This window comes from Lithobates pipiens, unplaced genomic scaffold (genome assembly GCF_037356315.1).
Source record: "Lithobates pipiens isolate NorthernLeopardFrog02 unplaced genomic scaffold, aLitPip1_a1.2 Scaffold_19, whole genome shotgun sequence".
Taxonomy (NCBI): Eukaryota; Metazoa; Chordata; class Amphibia; order Anura; family Ranidae; genus Lithobates; species Lithobates pipiens.
Window position 1 is genome coordinate 92370573 of NW_027507764.1, and position 20933 is coordinate 92391505.

Sequence of the window (20933 nt, forward strand, 5' to 3'; positions counted from 1 at the left end):
GACCTTCTCTCTCTTCACTGCCTCCTTCCAGGATCTTTTCCCAACAACTCTTGAATCAGGAAGTGACATACATAATTTTACTTTATATTGTGATACTAGCAGCTGACAGTAGAGGGCAAACGCTGCTTGATGTAAAAAAAGTTATTTGTATGAGAGATACACTCATAAGAAACTGAATGTTGTTTGTCAGACATGCTAGATACTTTGCTGGCCTTGTTATCTCTTCTAATGAGCCATCTATTTCTGAAGAATGTATAAAAACAGACTAAACATGGAATAAACCAGAAATATTCTCTTCTCTGATTTTAATGTTTAGTGTGATATATTTTTCATGCAATTGCATTCACAAGTTTTTTCCCTAACAGGACAGGACAAAAAATTATGACAAAAAGATCCAAATGCTGTCACATAGGGGGGAAGGGTAGGAGGCTTGATTCTGTGTATGCTCCACTAGAGTGACTTGACATTAATACAGAGCTATGACTTCCTGCACCAGTGGGCAAACAGAATGACAAGGCAGTGAGCAGCAAAGTCACTTAGTGGTTAGCTCATCTGTCCTGTTGCACCAGGGTCCCCAGTTTGAATCCAACCAGGACATTATCTGTTGGCACGTTTTTCCTCTGCTTGTGTGGGTTTCTTCATGGTACGCTGGTTTCCCCCACACACTTCAAAGACATGACGGTAGGTTATTTGGCCCTAGTATTTGTATGCCTGTATGTACGATAGAGAAATTAGATTGTAAGCTCCTTTAGAGCAGAAACTAATGCAAATGTAAAATATATAAAGAGGTGTTTAAATTGTCAGTGCTCTATAAACATCTCTAATTTAAAAAAAAAGTCGGTGACTGGAAGGTATCAGCAGGGTAGCAATAACAACATTTTAGTAAGAGGTCTATTGAAGAGAGGAGGAAAAGAAATCACAATGATAAAATAAATATTTGTGAAAATAATGATACAAAACAAAGCTTTGATCATTTAAATACCCCAGGAATTCCACTCCCTGTCCACACCTATGCATGTTCCACAATGCACGTTACAGTGTGCATTTGTATGTACCTTGTACATGCTTTGTTTGCATACACTGTTTTGGTTCCTATGGACCCTCAATGAACATTTAAGCATCAGAAAATTCACCTAATTTTAACATTGCCCCTGCTGCAAAGTTGCTGGTGGGTCATGTCCCAGCCTTTTTGGCAGAATAGCCTAGTCCTAATTAATTATAAATGAGATCAAGGGTGAGGAAGCTGAACTGATAACAAAATGATATTGGGTTTATAACGTTTTATTATTGTGTTGCTATCTATTCCTTATTAAACAGTAAATTGTGTTGAAAAACTGTTTTTCTGTAATGTCCCTCATTTCCCATATTTAAAAAAAAAAATAGAACAGAAATGTTTACAGTTTTATTTCTAGACATGTAAAAATCTTTCTGAGGTTTGTAAGCTTTGCCATATGTTAAAGTGGTTGTAAACCCTTACAAACCACTTTGACCTACAGGTAAGCCTAGATTAAGGCTTACCTGTAGGTCCAAGCAATATCTCCTAAACCTATATGGTTTAGGAGATATTTGCCCGAAAATGGGCACCACTGTCTACGGCGCATGCGCCGTAGACAGCGGCGCGCAGGCGCACTAAACGCGGCAAGTCCGAGAATAGAGATGCCTAATTTGTCGACTCCCGTGCGCATGCGCGGGAGTGACGTCATCGCGGCCTCGCCGAATGACAGCGGCGGAGCTGCGAGACACGACTCCCGTGCGCATGCGCGGGAGTGACGTCATCGCGGCTTCGCCGCTGTCATTCGGCGGAGCTGCAAGACGCCACCAGCAAGATGGATTGCGGCGGACTACAGGGGACAGCGGCGACTTCGCTGGCTCCTGTGTCAGGTAAGTGACACATAATGAGCTACTATGCGATGCATAGTAGTCCATTATGCTTTGCCTTTGCAGGGAAAAAAAGAGGAAGTAAACCCATCAGGGTTTACTTCCTCTTTAAGGAAGAGCCCTGACTTTGAAACTCCCAATTCTAACTTTTAATCTCAGAATTCTGACTTTGAAATTCAGAATTTTGTTGAATAAATGGCCTCAAGTTTTAATCTCAAAATTCTGATTTTGAAACAAGTAATTGCATACCTGTGACCCACAAGAGAAGTATGACCAAAAGAGCTTTGGCCACAAGGATTCATGTGCATTGGCAACTCCTAAACTTGAGTTTAGAAGCTTTTGGAGTTTTTTTTGCCAAAGCTCCTAAACTCAACTCCATAAAAGCCTATGTGTCCATTCACACATAGACTTTTAGTAGAGTTTAGGAGCTGCTGCGGCTAGGTGAGGTTAAACCTCCCTCTTCTGAGCAACTGCATTCAGGTTAGGAAAAGTTTGACCGTCACCCACGGGAAAATGCAAAACAAGGCAAAAACGTGTTTTGCACTTTTGCTGCGTTTTGCGTATTCCCACGGTCAGGGTAGGCTAGTGTACGTGTAGCCTTAAACAGTTATTAGTATCCTCCTTTTCTTTCCCTCTCTCTTTCTTCCTCTTTTACTCTCTGCTCTTATTATCTAATGCTTCATTTCTTTCATGGGTGAACATTCATAGATATGTGTAAGTCACAGGAGTTCACCCTTCTGTAGAGAGTTCAACTTTTAGATTTTTTGAAATATATTGTATCTTTTACACGATATATGGCCTTTGGTGCAAACCATACACCCCTCATGCCATATTGCCTTTTGATTAACTAGTGTGCCGCTAGTAACTCCATGTGAACAGCCCCAACATTAGACTGCCAACCCATTCCTTGGCTATTATTTTTAGGGATATACCGCATGTGTGTTGACTAGGGATGAGCTTCGAGTTTGAGTCAAACTCGAACATTGCCTGTTTACCTGTTCACCAAGCAGTGAACAATTTGGGGTGTTTGCGGCAAATTCGAAAAGCCACGAACACCCTGTATAAGTCTATGGGAGAAATCTAAAGTGCTAATTTTAAAGGTTTATATGCAAGTTATTGTCATAAAAAGTGTTTGGGGACCTGGATCCTGCCCCAGGGGACATGTATCAATGCAAAAAAAGTTTTAAAAACAGACATATTTTCGGGAGCAGTGATTTTAATAATGCTTAAAGTGAAACAATAAAAGTGTAATATTCCTTTAAATTTCGTACCTGGGGGGTGTGTATAGTATGCCAGTGAAGGGGTGCATGTTTCCCGTGGTTAGAACTGTCCCTGCACAAAGTGTCATTTCTGCAGGAAAAAAAATCATTTAAAATCACTCGCGGCTATAATGAATTGTCGGCTCCCCGTAATACAGAGAACAGTCATTGAAAGTCATTGATAAAAAAAAAAAAAAAATGCCGTGTGGTTCCCCCGAAATATCCATACCAGACCCTTCAGGTCTGGTATGGATTTTAAGGGGAACTCCACGCCAATTAAAAAAAAAAAATGGCGTGGAGTTCCCCCTAAAAATCAATACCAGACCCTTTATCCGAGCACGCAACCTGGCAGGCCACAGGAAAAGAGGGGGGATGAGAGAGTGCCCCCCCCAAACTGTACCAGACCACATGCCCTCAACATTGGGAGGATGCTTTGGGGTCCCCCCCAAAGCACCTTGTCCCCATGTTGATGAGGACAAGGGCCTCATACCCACAACCCTGGCTGGTGGTTTTGGGGGTCTGCGGGCGGGGGGGCTTATCAGAATTTGGAAGACCCCTTTAACAAGGGGACCCCCAGATCCTGCCCCCCCGTTTGAAATGGTAAGGGGGTACAAAAGTACCCTTACCATTTCACAAAGAAAGTGTAAAAAATAGTTAAAAAAGAAACAAACACCATTGCAAAAGTCCTTTATTAAAAATAAAAAAAATAAAAAAAAGATTCCAGCAGTGGTAATCCACTCTTGCTATCCAGTGACAGATAATCATCTCTCCGGAGTCCAGCGATGGCTGATCTGATCCATCGATGGGTGATCTCTCCCTCCAGCGCAGCACATCCATCCTCTGTTTCCACCGGAGACACTGCAGGGATCCCTACAGCCTGACACTTCTTATATGAGGAGGGCAGGGCCACCCATCACCTGACCCCACCCCCCTCTGACGCAAGGGGAAAGCCCGGCTTCCCCAATGATGTGCGGGTGACCTCGCCCCCCTCTGATGTAACGCAGGTTTCCGTTACAGTCCCTGCAGTGTCTCCGGTGGAGACAGAGGATGGATATGCTGCGCTGGAGGGAGAGATCACCCATCGCTGGATCAGATCAGCCATCGCTAGACCCCAGAGAGATGATCATCCATCGCTGGATAGCAAGAGTGGATTACCACCGCTGGAATCTTTTTTTTTATTTTTTTCAATCAAGGACTTTTGCAACGGTGTGTATGTCTTTTTAAACTATTTTTAACACTTTCTTTGTGAAATGGTAGGGGTACTTTTGTACCCCCTTACCATTTCAAACAGGGGGGGCCAGGATCCGGGGGTCCCCTTGTAAAAGGGGGCTTCCAGATTCTGATAAGCCCCCCCGCCCGCAGACCCCCACAACCACCGGCCAGGGTTGTCCTCATCAACATGGGGACAAGGTGCTTTGGGGTGGACCCCAAAGCATCATCCCAATGTTGAGGGCATGTGGCCTGGTATTGTTCAGGAGGGGGGAGCTCTCTTATCCCCCCTCTTTTCCTGCGGCCTGCCAGGTTGCGTGCTCAGATAAAGGGTCTGGTATGGATTTTTAGGGGGAACTCCACACCATTTTTTTTAAATTTGGCGTGGAGTTCCCCTTAAAATCCATACCAGACCCGAAGGATCTGGTATGGATATTTGGGGGGAACCCCACGTCGTTTTTTTTTTATTTGACGCGGGGTTCCCCTTAATATCCATACCAGACCTGAAGGGCCTGGTAATTGAATTTGGGGGAACCCCACACTTTTATTTTTTTATCAATGACTTTCAATAACTGTTCTCTGTATTACGGGGAGCCGACAATTCATTATAGCCGCGAGTGATTTTAAATTACTTTTTTTCCTGCAGAAATAACACTTTGTGCAGGGACAGTTCTAAGCACGGGAAACATGCGTCCCATCACAGGCATACTATACACACCCCCCAGGTACGAAATTTAAAGGAATATTACACTTTTATTGTTTCACTTTATGCATTATTAAAATCACTACTCCCGAAAAAACTGCCATTTTTAAAACTTTTTTTGCATTGATACATGTCCCCTGGGGCAGAACCCAGGTCCCCAAATACTTTTTAGGACAATACCTTGCATATCAGCCTTTAAAATTAGCACTTTTGATTTTGAACGTTCAAGTCCCTTAGACTTTAATAGAGTTCTAAAGTTCACACGAAGTTTAGGTCTGTTCGCAGGTTCTGGTGCGAACCGAACTGGGGGGGGATGTTCGGCTAATCCTTAGTGTTGACACTGAAAGATTGGCATGTGAGAAGCTATGGCATACATTTTTCCTGTTTATTTTTTTAGGCACAATATATTGGGTATGAAAACAATAGTATAAAAATAAAACAGTCCAATTCCTGTAAATTTCAATACTAAAACAGCACTAAATTAAAACGACGATCTTGTAAACAAAACGAAAATTAGTAAAGAGTCCGTTGTGCCGTAATGATAAAGATAGCAGTCCAACCAACATTATAGGTGGTTATTGACGATTATTCTAATGCCGCGTACACACGGGCGGACTGTATGGCCTACTTAGTCCGGCGAAACACATTTCAGCGGACAGTCCGCTCGTGTGTGGGCTTCAGCGGACTTTTTCAGTGTGCAGTCTGGCGTACTAAGTATTTCGGATTTTTTCGAAATTCTGTCCGTCATACTTTGGTTTCAGCGGACAATCCGCTCGTCAGTAGGCTAGTTCGACGGACTAAGAATAGCGCATGCTCAGAAAGGATTTACACGGCGGAAGGGTGCATTGCTGTGTATTGGACTTCCTATTTCTAGTCCCGTCGTACGTGCTGTACACGTCATCGCGCAAGCTTTCGACGGACTGTTTGTGCATCCGTGTGTGGTCAAGTCCGTTCATTCGAAAGTATGACGGACTGTCCGTCGGATTGTATGACGGACTAAGTAGGCCATACAGTCCGCCCGTGTGTACGCGGCTTAAGTGTTGTTATAGCACCATCCACCAGAATTCCACAGATTTCACCGCGTGAGGCACACTCCCCTCAGGGGGTTAAACTCACCAGACAATGCTGATAAACAAGCCTTTAGGGTAGTTGTCCTCATCCATAGAGATCCAACTGACATAAGTGCTCCAAAAACGTCATAAAATAAAGTTTTCCACATATGCCAAACAGACCCCCCTATAATAATCTACGTACACAAAAGATAAAATTAATCCAGCATTAAAAGTATTAAAGAGTGGCTTTGTCACCGTTTCTGCCATCCAGCGTGTCAGCATGTGTCTCCCTGCAGACACTGAGAGACACTTCCTGGACCTGGTCATCGGTGGAGTGCAAGCATCACTTCCGGGAATGTCGTGCGGGTCACGCCCTTACACGTTTTGTCATTTCCGACTTCAACAGAAGGCGTGACCGCACGGCTTTCAGGCAAGCTTATATCACCCCGCCCTCTAACGCACAAGCCAATCAGGCGCCAGCAGCCACAAATGACGGTGCTTGTCACCATTGGCAAACGGACGCCGTAGGCTCTATGCACAACGAAGGGCAGAGGAAACAGAATAATACAGTGTTCTGCCTATATCAATATAACATGGAACTATCTACGATGGTAGCAATGTTATGGTAAAGCATCCGTACTTAGAACAATTAAAAGCTTTAATTCCCAACTATATGAACCAGTGACAGATATAAAATACATTATCAATTATCAAAAATAGATATAAAAAATACTGAATTTTAAAATAATTGGTAAAGACCATGCTTCGCCCTATACTTTTGCAATAAAACAAACCATTACAGATATTTTGCATATGAATATCAATATGTTCTCCATACATTGTGCCATAATCAGGAATGAAACTAACTATGGGAGAGGACATACAACAAGAGGTAGACCAACTAATCCCCAACGACATTCTGCACAGAATAATTATTACCAGGTCCCAGTATATAACAAGTATGATCCACTGTGGCACTATGATAATAGGGAGCGGTATCAATCCCCACGTCCTTTTTTAGGGATAGGAAGAGGCTGGCAGAAAGAGGTCGGGGCTTCCCCCCTCAGAGAGGAGGACCACCAATGCACCCCCAACCAATGCAGGAACCACAATGGAGAGAACAACCCTATTGGGAGAGAAATCACACTCAAAATCCAGGACAGAGGAGAGAAGAACAAGGGGATGTAGAGCCGGACGAAGGATCCTGAAAAAGAAGGCGAGAGAGGGATTAGGAGGAATTTTCAACCTGGCGGATATTTCCCTCATAATGAAACAAATATACTCAATCTTGGATTGAAGTGTGGCCTAAAAAGACTGAGTAATAACTTCAATGTTTTTATAGATGTACATAAATATATGAGAAAAATGAATATGAAGAAATATTTTTTAAATAAGAATTCCCAGCCAGTCACTAGCATTTCATCAGTACAAATGGATAGCGGATTACGCAACAAATCTTTGTTTAACCCCTTAAACGGTGCTAATCAATAGACATGTGCAGAGTAAAATATTTCGTTTCGGAATTTCGTTTTCGTCCGAAAACTTAATTTATTTAGTTACTCCTGAAATTCGTTTTTATTTATTTCATTTTCGTTCAAAAATTGCATTCGTCCGAAAATCCACATGAATTACGTTCGAATCTGTCTTGGAAGGCTTACAGTGGTGTGAAAAAGTGTTTGCCCCCTTCCTCATTTCCTGTTCCTTTGCATGTTTGTCACACTTAAGTGTTTCGGAACATCAAACCAATTTAAACAATAGTCAAGGACAACACAAGTAAACACAAAATGCAATTTGTAAATGAAGGTGTTTATTATTAAAGGTGAAAAAAAATCCAAACCATCATGGCCCTGTGTGAAAAAGTGATTGCCCCCTAAACCTAATAACTGGTTGGGCCACCCTTAGCAGCAACAACTGCAACCAAGCGTTTGCGATAACGTGCAATGAGGCTTTTACAGCGTCCTGGAGGAATTTTGGCCCACTCATCTTTGCAGAATTGTCCTAATTCAGTTACATTAGAGGGTTTTCGAGCATGAACGGCCTTTTTAAGGTCATACCACAACATCTCAATAGGATTCAGGTCAGGACTTTGGCTAGGCCACTCCAAAGTCTTCATTTTGTTTTTCTTCAGCCATTCGGTGGTGGACTTGCTGGTGTGTTTAGGATCATTGTCCTGCTGCAGAACCCAAGTTCGTTTTAGCTTGAGTACACGAACAGATGGTCGGACATTCTCCTTCAGGATCTCTTGGTAGACAGCAGAATTCATAGTTCCTTTTATCACGGCAAGTCTTCCAGGTCCTGAAGCAGCAAAACAGCCCCAGACCATCACACTACCACCACCATATTTTACTGTTGGTATAATGTTCTTTTTATGAAATGCAGTGTTCCTTCTACGCCAGATATACTTGGACACACACCTTCCAAAGAGTTCCACTTTTGTCTCATCGGTCCACAGAATGTTGTCCCAAAAGTCTTGGGGATCATCAAGATGTGTTGTGGAGAAATTGAGACGAGCTTTGATGTTCTTTTTGCTCAGCAGTGGTTTTCTCCTTGGAACTCTGCCATGCAGGCCATTTTTGCCCAGTCTTTTCCTGATGGTGGAGGCATGAACGCTGACCTTAACTGAGGCAAGTGAGGCCTGCAGTTCCTTGGACGTTGTTGTGGGGTCTTTTGTGACCTCTTGGATGAGTCGTCGCTGTGCTCTTGGGGTAATTTTGGGCGGCCGGCCACTCCTGGGAAGGTTCACCACTGTTCCATGTCTTCGCCATTTGTGGATAATGGCTCTCACTGTGGTTCGCTGGATTCCCAAAGCTTTGGAAATGGCTTTATAACCCTTTCCAGACTGATAGATCTCAATTACTTTCTTTCTCAATTGTTCCTGAATTTCTTTGGGTCTCGGCATGATGTGTAGCTTTTAAGGATCTTCTGGTGGACCTTACTGTGTCAAGCAGATCCTATTTAAGTGATGCCTTGATTGTGAACAGGTGTGGCAATAATCAGGCCTGGGTGTGGCTAGAGAAATTGAACTCAGGTGTGGACAACCACAGTTATAGTATGTTTTAACAAGGGGGGCAATCACTTTTTCACACTGGGCCATGATGGTTTTGATTTTTTTTCACCTTTAATAATAAACACCTTCATTTACAAATTGCATTTTGTGTTTACTTGTGTTGTCCTTGACTATTGTTTAAATTGGTTTGATGTTCCGAAACACTTAAGTTTGACAAACATGCAAAGGAACAGGAAATGAGGAAGGGGCAAACACTTTTTCACACCACTGTATGGTGTCTGTCAATGTATAAAGAAGATTTGACGGAGCTAACTATATAGCATACTTTAGAACCCTATTAAAGTCTATGGGACTCCAACGTTCAAAATCTAAAGTGCTAATTTTAAAGGCTAATTTGCAAGTTACTGTCCTAAAAAGTGTTTGGGGACCCGGGTCCTGCCCCAGGGGACATGTATCAATGCAAAAAAAAGTTTTAAAAACGGCCGTTTTTTCGGGAGCAGTGATTTTAATAATGATTAAAGTGAAACAATAAAAGTGTAATATTCCTTTAAATTTCGTAGGGGGGGGGGGTTGTCTATAGTATGCCTGTGAAGGGGCGCATGTTTCCCGTGCTTAGAATTGTCCCTGCACAAAGTGTCATTTATGCAGGAAAAAAAGTCCTTTAAAATCACTCGCAGCTATAATGAATTGTCGGCTCCGGAATACAGAGAACACTCATTGAAAGTCATTGATAAAAAAATAAATAAATAAATTAAAAAAAAAGCGTGGGGGTCCCCCAAATTCAATTACCAGGCCCTTCAGGTCTGGTATGGATATTAAGGGGAACCCTGCCTCAAATTTAAGAAAAAATTTGACGTGGGGTTCCCCCTAAATATCCATAACCAGACCCTTCAGGTCTGGTATGGATATTAAGGGGAACCCCGCGTCAAATTTAAAAAAAAATTGACGTGGGGTTCCCCCTAAAAATCCATACCAGACCCTTTATCCGAGCACGCAACCTGGCAGGCCGCAGGAAAAGAGGGGGGGACGAGAGAGCGGCCCCCCCTCCCTCCTGAACCGTACCAGGCCACATGCCCTCAACATTGGGAGGATGCTTTGGGGGTCTGTGACCCCTCAAAGCACCTTGTCCCCATGTTGATGAGGACAAGGGCCTCATCCCCACAACCCTGGCCGGTGGTTGTGGAGGTCTGCGGGCGGGGGGCTTATCAGAATCTGGAAGCCCCCTTTAACAAGGGGACCCCCAGATCCCGGCCCCCCCCTGTTTGAAATGGTAAGGGGGTACCCCTACCATTTCACAAAGAAAGTGTAAAAAATGGTTAAATAAAACAAACACACTTTTGAAAAATTCCTTTATTAAAAATAAAAAAATAAAAAAAAGATTCCAGCGGCGGTAATCCACTCTTGCTATCCAGCGACGGACGGTCATCTCTCCAGCGATGTCTCATCTCATCCAGTGCAGCGATCCATCCTTCTTCTGTCTCCTCCACGGAGACACTACAGGCATTCCGGCGGCTGACGTTTCTTATATACGGAGGGCGGGGCCACCCGTCACCTGACCCCGCCCCCCTCTGACGCAAGGGGAAACCCGGGGTTCCCTGTGACGTAGGGGTGACCCGCACCCCTCTGATGTAACACAGGCAGGTTTCCGTTACATCAGAGGGGGGGCGGGGTCACCCATACGTCACGGGGAACCCCGGGTTTCCCCTTGCGTCAGAGGGGGGCGGGGTCAGGTGACGGGTGGCCCCGCCCTCCGTATATAAGAAACGTCAGCCGCCGGAATGCCTGTAGTGTCTCCGTGGAGGAGACAGAAGAAGGATGGATCGCTGCGCTGGATGAGATGAGACATCGCTGGAGAGATGACCATCCGTCGCTGGACAGCAAGAGTGGATTACCGCCGCTGGAATCTTTTTTATTTTTTTTTTATTTTTAATAAAGGAATTTTTCAAAAGTGTGTTTGTTTTATTTAACCATTTTTTACACTTTCTTTGTGAAATGGTAGGGGTACTTTTGTACCCCCTTACCATTTCAAACAGGGGGGGGGCCGGGATCTGGGGGTCCCCTTGTTAAAGGGGGCTTCCAGATTCTGATAAGCCCCCCGCCCGCAGACCTCCACAACCACCGGCCAGGGTTGTGGGGATGAGGCCCTTGTCCTCATCAACATGGGGACAAGGTGCTTTGAGGGGTCACAGACCCCCAAAGCATCCTCCCAATGTTGAGGGCATGTGGCCTGGTACGGTTCAGGAGGGAGGGGGGGCCGCTCTCTCGTCCCCCCCTCTTTTCCTGCGGCCTGCCAGGTTGCGTGCTCGGATAAAGGGTCTGGTATGGATTTTTAGGGGGAACCCCACGTCAATTTTTTTTTAAATTTGACGCAGGGTTCCCCTTAATATCCATACCAGACCTGAAGGGTCTGGTTATGGATATTTAGGGGGAACCCCACGTCAAATTTTTTCTTAAATTTGAGGCAGGGTTCCCCTTAATATCCATACCAGACCTGAAGGGCCTGGTAATTGAATTTGGGGGACCCCCACGCTTTTTTATTTATTTATTTATTTATTTTTTTATCAATGACTTTCAATGAGTGTTCTCTGTATTACGGAGCCGACAATTCATTATAGCTGCGAGTGATTTTAAAGGACTTTTTTTCCTGCATAAATGACACTTTGTGCAGGGACAATTCTAAGCACGGGAAACATGCGCCCCTTCACAGGCATACTATAGACAACCCCCCCCTACGAAATTTAAAGGAATATTACACTTTTATTGTTTCACTTTAATCATTATTAAAATCACTGCTCCCGAAAAAACGGCCATTTTTAAAACTTTTGTTTGCATTGATACATGTCCCCTGGGGCAGGACCCAATCTCCTATTCTATATCGAACTGTTGTAACAACGAAAACGAACGAAAATAAAGCATTTATTTATGTCGGATTTTCGTTTTTCGGATTTTGTGCTTTCGTTATCGTTTGTCAAAACGAAAACGAAAATAGCTGAAATTCGGACGAAAATGCGTTCGGACGAAAACGAATGCACATGTCTACTAATCAACAGGTGAATGTCTTCAAAGGATTTGTTTTACGAGATTTAGAAGGTATAATACCTAAAAAAGATGTGAATCCACGGCATATACAAGAAGGGATTAAGATGCTGGAAGAGAGGAAAGAACAAATTATAAGACATGCTGATAAGGGTGGAGGTGTGGTGATACTCACAAAAGAATTCTACCATAACCAACTTACAGAAATATTAAGGGATGAAGACACCTACAAAAAATTTGAAAGAGACCCAACCACACAATATGAAAGGGAGCTAAAAGTATTGGTAGAATTGGGGAGCTCAATGGGAGTCCTATCTAATAAAGAAATAAAATATTTAACACCAAGCAGTAGCAGGATTCCCACCATCTTTACCAAAGATCCATAAAGATATACAATGCCCTCCTGGGAGACCCATTGTTAATGGAATTGGATCCATTGCGTTGCGAATGGGACAATTCCTAGACCTATTTCTACAAAAGAGTGTGGTACAAACAAAGGCGTATCTACGTGATACAAAGAACCTTCTACAGCTTTTTCAGGAGATTGATCTAACAGGAAAAGAAGAAGAGTACTTCATAACGGCTGATGTAGCATCCCTCTATACCATCATATAACATCATGATGCTCTATTAGCCCTCAGTTGGACACTCAACACACAATCCGAAGGTCTTTATAAGAAATGCCTTAGATTTCTGTTTGGGCCATAATTATTTTTGGTATGGTGGAGACTTCTACCCCCAGAGACACGGTGTTGCTATGGGTGCAAAATTCGCTCCCAGCATAGCGAACCTTTTCATGGGTGTATGGGAAGACCAAAAATCTTCTCAATTGAGAGGGATCAACTGCTATTGTACAGAAGATATATTGATGATTTGTTTTTTATATGGTCAGGGTCACTCTCGTCTTTAAATTAATTTTTGGAAGAATTAAACTGTAATACCAGCCACATCAGATTGATAAGTGAAACACGTACAAATAATATAAATTTTTTGGATGTCAACATTTATAGGCAAGGCAATAAATTGGGCACTAAAGTCCACGGATTCAAACAGTTACTTACCCACACAGAGTGGACACCCAGAGGCTATCTAGTGAAAATGGCGCCTATGGCAAGCACTGGAACTACTCCCCTGTCAAAACATTTAAAATCCATCTTTCAGATAATCAGATGATGCCAACACACTATATAACACAATATATTGGTGCACATTGCCCTGCACAGAGAGGTGGCTCCACATTGCTCTGCACTAGGGATGAGCTCAGGTGTGTTTGCATGGAACACGTGCAGAGCCCGCCAGGAAGTCGGTGCAGCGCTACGCTAATCACAGGCAGACTGCTCCACATTAATGTGCACACAGGCTGCTCAACATTAATGTGCTCACAGGCTGCTCCAAATTAATGTGCACACAGACTGCTCCACATTAATGTGCACACAGGCTGCTCCACATTAATTTGCACACAGACTGCTCCACATTAATCTGCACACAGACTGCTCCACATTAATGTGCACACAGGCTGCTCCACATTAATGTGCACACAGGCTGCTCCACATTAATCTGCACACAGGCTGCTCCGTATTAATCTGCACACAGGCTGCTCCACATTAATCTGCACACAGGCTGCTCCACATTAATCTGCACACAAGCTGCTCCACATTAATCTGCACACAGGCTGCTCCACATTGCCCTGCACAACCACAGAGAGACAGACTGCTGTGCCCCCACAGACCACCCCCTCCTCCAATAGTACAGACCTCCCAGAACAAAACACCCTCCTACATAGAATATAGCTCTGTCCAGCAGCAAAAACCAACATCAGCAAGCGCCCCCCAGGCAGTGGAGGACATTGTTACTGCATCAGCTTGGGCGGCTCATGTATACACAACACCCGGGCAGCAGCTGGAGAGTAGAGGATAGTGTGCAGCTGTGCTGCCCTGGTGTAGAGCAGATCATGACAGGCTTGGGAGTGAGAGACAGAAAGGAGGACACATGCAGGCACGATCACGGTGTGTTTTCGGCTAAAGAAAAAAAAAACTGCCAAGGTATCAACTAGCAACGCCACTGCTTACTTACTGGTGGTAAAGTGCAGACAGCAATTCAAACATCCGCCCGGCGCTCCCCCCATACATTACAGTCCCACTTCCGGCTATCCATATCTTCACAAATCTGGCGACCTGTGGAAGGAGGTGGGCAGGTTATAGCAGGCATCTGAATGCTTATTGGCTGAGAGTCAGTGGGTGGGGGGACAATTTCTGCAGGGGCACAGACAGGATCATATTGGATCAGATAGCTCTCGGGCATACTTGGAACATCCTCAGCCACTCATGAGCGCCCCCTTCATATGGCGCCCATGGCACTTGCCATATGTGCCATACCCTGGATACTCCACTGTGGACACCATCCAATGTGGCTGAAAAATATCCCCAAAGGACAACTAACCAGAGTGAAAAGGAACTGTTCAAATGATGAGGATTTTGACTCTGAATCAGGAGTTATAAAGAAAAAATTCTTGGAAAAAGGGTATTCGGAAAAACATCTTGAAAGGATCATTGAGGGTATAGCTTCAGCATCAAGAGAAGAATATTTGAGGGATGTTATCCCCATTCAGAAAACCAATAATCATGAATGGAGCTTCGTTTCAGGCTTCCATGCTCAATATAAGGAGCTTGAAGCTATTTATTCGCCGCATTGGCATGTTCTCCTGATGGAAAAGTCCTTAACCACTTCCCGACCAGCGCACGACGATGTACGTCGACAGAATGGCACGGGCAGGCATATTGGCGTACATGTACGTCCAATATTCGTTGCCGCCGTGCCATCGGGAGCGCGCCGCCGGCGGCGTGCTCCCGCGCTGGTCGGGACCCCTGTGAGTCCGGTTGCGGGACCCGCGGACTCGATTGCCGCGGGCATCCCCGCGATCGTCTCACGGAGCGGCCGAATGGAGGAAATGCTGTATGAACAACATTTTCCCATTCTGCCTAGCAACTAGTGACGCTGATCTCTGCTCCATGTGATTGGAGCAGAGATCAGTGTACACTAAATGAAAGCCCAACCCCCCCACAGTTAGTAACACACCCCTAGGAACACTTAACCCCTACACTGCCACCCACAGGTTAACCCTTTCACTGCCAGTGTCATTTACACAGGAATCACTGCATTTATATAGCAGTGATTACTGTATAAATGACAATGGTCCCAAAAATGTGTCAAAAATGTCCGATGGGTCCCCGACAATGTCGCAGTCACAATAAAAATCGCAGATCGCCGCCATTACTAGTAAAAAAATAAATAATAAAAAATTATTAATAAAAATGCTATAAAACTATCCCTATTTTGTAAACGCTATAACTTTTGCGCAAACCAATCAATAATCGCTTATTGCGATTTTTTTTACCAAAAATATGTAGAAGAATACGTATCGGCCTAAATTGAGGGAAAAAAATGTTTTTTTATATATTTTTGGGGGATATTTATTATAACAAAAGTAAAAAATAATGCGTTTTTTTCAAAATTGTCGCTCTATTTTTGTTTATAGCGCAAAAAATAAAAACCGCAGGGGTGATCAAATACCACCAAAAGAAAGCTCTATTTGTGGGAAAAAAAGGACGTCAATTTTGTTTGGAAGCCACGTCGCACGACCGCGCAATTGTCAGTTAAACGACGCAGTGCCGAATCGCAAAAAGTGGTCTGGTCTTTGACCAGCAAATTGGTCCGGTCTGAAAGTGGTTAAACCATCACTTCCACTTAAACCTGGCTTTACTTATAGAAGAGCACCAAATTATGCAGATAAAAAAGTGAAAAAAGTGTTCTGGGATAGGGATGGGTTCTACGCTTGTAGGAAATGTCGGGCCTGCAGGGAAGTTATTAGACCTCTAAGAGCCCTGGATATATTTCGGTCTACATCAAATAATAAAGAATTCAGAATTAAAGAATTCATTACATGCAACACTGCATATGTAGTTTATGCTATACAGTGCCCATGCGGGTTAATCTATATAGGCCGCACAAAAAGATTACTGAGGATTCTAATCAGAGCATATAGCCAATATTAAGCTGGACTTTAAGGATCATAACATGTCCTTGCACTTTAAAATCCACAATAACCAGGACCCATCTGAGCAAAAGTTTTGGGGTATTGACCACTTGAAACCCTTCTGGAGGGGCTCAAATTTAGTGCAAGAGCTATCTAAACGTGAGACCGAATGGATATATTTGGTAGATACATTGGTGCCGAAGGGGTTAAATGTTGATTTAGACATAAATTGTTTTATCAGTGACTATTAATTCATTCCTTTTACTTAATTTATATATTTATGTACGATCATATTTTATATACTTTCTATACTCACTTTGTATATTCACTATATCAATATATAATTTTACTGTATTTATAGTGGATGTGAATATGTTCTCTTTAGTAAGCTGGTCCTGTATATGGATTACATGCATATACACATATACTAACTATGGATTTACTTTTTTCTATATATTAATAGATTTTTTATATATGTATGTATTTTTTATATTTATATATACAGTACATATATATATATATATATATATTTAATTCCTTTTTTATATATATCGGGTGTGTATCCCCCATATTTTATTTATATATACCTCCTTTAGAATGATTATACATTGTGTATGTGGTGGTTATGGCACAATGTATGGAGAACATATTGATATTCATATGCAAAATATCTGTCATGGTTTGTTTTATTGCAAAAGTATTGGGCGCGGTATTGGGCGCGGTCTTTACCCATTGTTTTAAAATTCAGTATTTTTGATATCTATTTTTGATAATTGATAATGTATTTTATATCTGTCACCAGTTCATATAGTTGTGAATTAAGGCTTTTAATTGCTCTAAGTACGAATGCTTTACTATAATATTGCTACCATCGTAGGTAGTTCCATGTTATATTGAGATATATATATATATATATATATATATATAGGCAGAACACTGTATTATTCTGTTTCCTCTGCCCTCCGTTGAGCATAGAGCCTATGGCGTCCATTTGCCATGGTGACAAGCACCGTCATTTGTGGCTGCTGGCGCCTGATTGGCTTGTGCGTTAGAGGACAGGGTGATATAAGCTTGCCTGAAAGCCGTGCGGTCACACCCTCTGTTGAAGTCGGAAATGACAAAACGCGTAAGTGAGTGACCCACACGACGCTCCCGGAAGTGACGCTTGCGCTCCACCGATGACCAGGTCCAAGAAGTGTCTCTCAGTGTCTGCAGGGAGACACATGCTGACGTGCTGGATGGCGGAAACGGTGACAGAGCCACTTTTTAATACTTTTAATGCTGGATTAATTTTATCTTTTGTGTACGTAGATTATTATAGGGGGGTCTGTTTGGCATATGTGGAAAACGTTACTTTATGACGTTTTTGGAGCACTTATGTCAGTTGGATCTCTATGGATGAGGACAACTACCCTAAAGGTATGTAGATTATTATAGGGGGGTCTGTGTGGCATATGTGGAAAACATTCAATAAAATAGGATTACGCTATGTGCAACTCTCTTTGTATTTTATAATGTTGTTGGAGCACTTATGTCAGCTGGATCTCTTTGGATGATGAGGATGCAGTGTTAACCTATTGAGGGACAACTACCCTAAAGGCTTGTTTATCAGCATTGTCTGGTGAGTTTAACCCTCTGAGGGGAGTGTGCCTCACACAGTGAAATCTGTGGAATTCTGGTGGATGGTGCTATAACAACACTAACAATAATCGTCAATAATCACCTATAATGTTGGTTGAACTGCTATCTTTATCATTACTGCACAAAGGACTCTTTACTAATTTTGGTTTTGTTTACAAGATCATCGTTTTAATTTAGCGCTGTTTTAGTATTGAAATTTACAAGAATTTGACTGTTTTATTTTTATACTATTGTTTTCATAATTTTAACCTATTTAAATAGCTGCTTAGTCTTTCCCTCCTATGGTGTGTACTTTACAGTAAATTAGAAGGGATATCTTGCTATACTGCTGATTAATGGGGGGACTGGTTTTGGCGCTGAGTGGTGTATTATAGGCCATTAGTATACACCTTCTACTTCAATACATTGGGTATGTTTGCCTTTTAAAGCTGCTTACTTATGACGTTTGCCTCCTGTTCATATATGCCATGTAATGGTGAGCACAGGCACTTGCTTTTTTTTGTATGCCATGTTGAAGCCTAATAAAACAAGCCACTAATGAAAGCATTCTGTTTCCTTACAGATGATTTATAAACTTATCTTCATGGGACTGTGTGTTGGTTCAATTTTATACAGCAATGCTCAGCCAAGTGAGTGTGACTTTTTATGGTGTAGAATTCTTTTAAAAATATTTTGGCACTTTGCCTTGTCGTCCTTAAAGTGGTTGTAAACCCTTACAAACCACTTTGACCTATAGGTAAGCCTAGATTAAGGCTTACCTGTAGGTCCAAGAAATATCTCCTAAACCTATACGGTCTAGGAGATATTTACCTGAAGACAGCCACCGCTGTCTACGGCGCATGCGTAATTAAAAAAAAAAAAAAAAAAAAGCGGAATTAACAAATATAAGGTATTTACTTGCACCAAAGGAATGTTTTACTTTCCAAAGTTAACACAGCAAGGGCAGACGATTCAATAGCAGGAAAGATAAAAAAAATGACTGAAGGTTCACTTTAATGGATAGAATGCATTAAGATAAAAAAAAACTTCTGCCTTTATAACTCCTTTAAACTGGCATGAGACTGCTTTAGCTTGGGCTGACAATGTCAGGGTAACAAATTTAATAATATTTTAGGTGGAACAGAATGTTTAAAAGCGAATGCCAAATCTTGTGGAGAATGTATACAAGTTGGACCAAATTGTGGGTGGTGCTCAAAAGTGGTAAGTTGGGATGATGAACTGTTTGTGATATCCAAAAGGAAATGTATAATTGTGTAACTCCATATATATGTGTGGATGGGGGGAATCGGGTCAGTTTTTATTGCGTTGATCAACAAAAAAAACAGACTCATGTATGGCCAGCTTTAGAATCAAACCCTGGCCGAGATTGGAACCATTAATGAGCAGGGTGAATGTACCAAGTTATTATTTTTTTTAATTCATATTTTATTTTTTGAAGTTTTCCATATCAACATATTATACAAGAAGAAAGGACAAAAACACAAAAAAAACGATCAACTTGCCTGCCAGATTCACTTCCGATTATTGCAAGCAGCAGATTATTGCAAGCAGCTGCTATAGCCGCTAGCGATAATCACTGTTTTGAACGTTTCGAATCGAAAAAATCAGTAAATTCGACGAAAATTTCGAACACGAATTCCGATGCACATGTCTAATGTGCATCGGAATTCGTGTTCGAAATTTTCGTCGAATTTACTGATTTTTTCGATTCGAAACGTTCAAAATGGTAAATTTCTGAATTGGTCTAAAACGAAAATGTTCTATAATATTTTTTTTTTTATTTGAATGTAGCAAAGTGAACAAACAAAAGAAAAATCTTCATCAAATGATTACAATGACTCTTTAAATCACCTTTGGCTTAACAAAAACAGCATTATTTCGAAATGGTAGTCTAATAACACACACAGTCTTTGATTTCAGCAATATGTGTACAGTTAGAATTCGACTGGAGTTAAATGTAAAATTTGATTAGAATTTCAGTTAGAATCTCAAAAATCTCGGACGAATTTCATTATGTTATTCAGTAAAGCGTTCAGTAAAATTTGTTTAGATTGTAATTTGGGTATTCCGATATATCTGAATCTCCAAATAATGAAAAATCTGTCCGAATATTAATTTGGAACGAATCTAACCACACATGTCTAAATCACTGTTTGGCAGGGACGGCTTGCCTTCTTGCTCCCGTTTCCCCACTGGGAGAAGAAAATGTCTTGAGGGGGAGGGAGGGATTCCCGTCAGCGCTGTCTGTGTTGATGGGGGACGGCCTTAGACTATTGAGATTTAGAGTGAAGATAATAGTGAGATACATTGACTTATAGAAGCCAGGCAAGAAAAGATCACTTGAAATGATAAGAGATCCTAATTCTCAGACAGACAAAGATAAAAAAAAGTATTTTCTAGAGAAGATTAAGAGTAAAAAATTATTTAAAGAGACAGTATCCATAGGTCTAGGTAACATTCATACAGTATAGGTAGCTACAAACTATCTAATTTAACCCTTCTAGTCCGAGTATAAGGCATGAATTTGATGAAGAGTATACAGATACTCCTTGTTTAATGTCTTACCTGTTTAACCACTTCAGCCCCGGAAGATTTGGCTGCTCAATGACCAGGCCATTTTTTGCGATTCGGCACTCTCTCGCTTTAACTGACAATTGCGCAGTCGTGCAAAGCTGTACCCATACAAAATAGACATCCTTTTTTTTTCCACAAATAGAGCTTTCGTTTAGTGGTATTTGATCATCTTGGCGGTTTTTCTTTGTTACGCTATAAACATAAAAAGGGCGTCAATTTTGAAAAAAACACAATATTTTGTACTTTTTGCTATAATAAATATTGCCGTTTTTTGCAAATTTTTCCTCAGTTTAGGTCGATATGTATTCTTCTACATATTTTTGGTAAGAAAAACGCAATAAGCGTATATTGATTGGTTTGCGTAAAAGTTATAGTGTCTACAAAATAGGGGATAGATTTATGGCATTTTTATTTTTTTATTTTTTTACTAGTAATCGCGGTGATCTGCAATTTTTTTTGGGACTGTGACATTATGGCGGATACATCGGACACTTTTGACACATTTTTGAAACCATTGACAATTATACGGTGATCAGTGCTA

The 20933-nt window shown here is 41.9% G+C and overlaps 1 protein-coding gene across 1 annotated transcript in view; it reads left to right on the top strand.

Moving 5' to 3' along the window:
• Nucleotides 1-515: 515 nt before the first annotated feature.
• The window catches only part of LOC143996173 (integrin beta-1-A-like), an 82298-nt gene continuing 61880 nt past the window's right edge, over nucleotides 516-20933 (top strand). The window contains exons 1-3 of the mRNA XM_077491084.1: nucleotides 516-681; nucleotides 18381-18447; nucleotides 18933-19018. Coding sequence (XP_077347210.1) covers nucleotides 676-681; nucleotides 18381-18447; nucleotides 18933-19018 — 159 coding nt within the window. The 5' untranslated portion in view covers nucleotides 516-675. The remainder of the gene's footprint in view (nucleotides 682-18380; nucleotides 18448-18932; nucleotides 19019-20933) is intronic.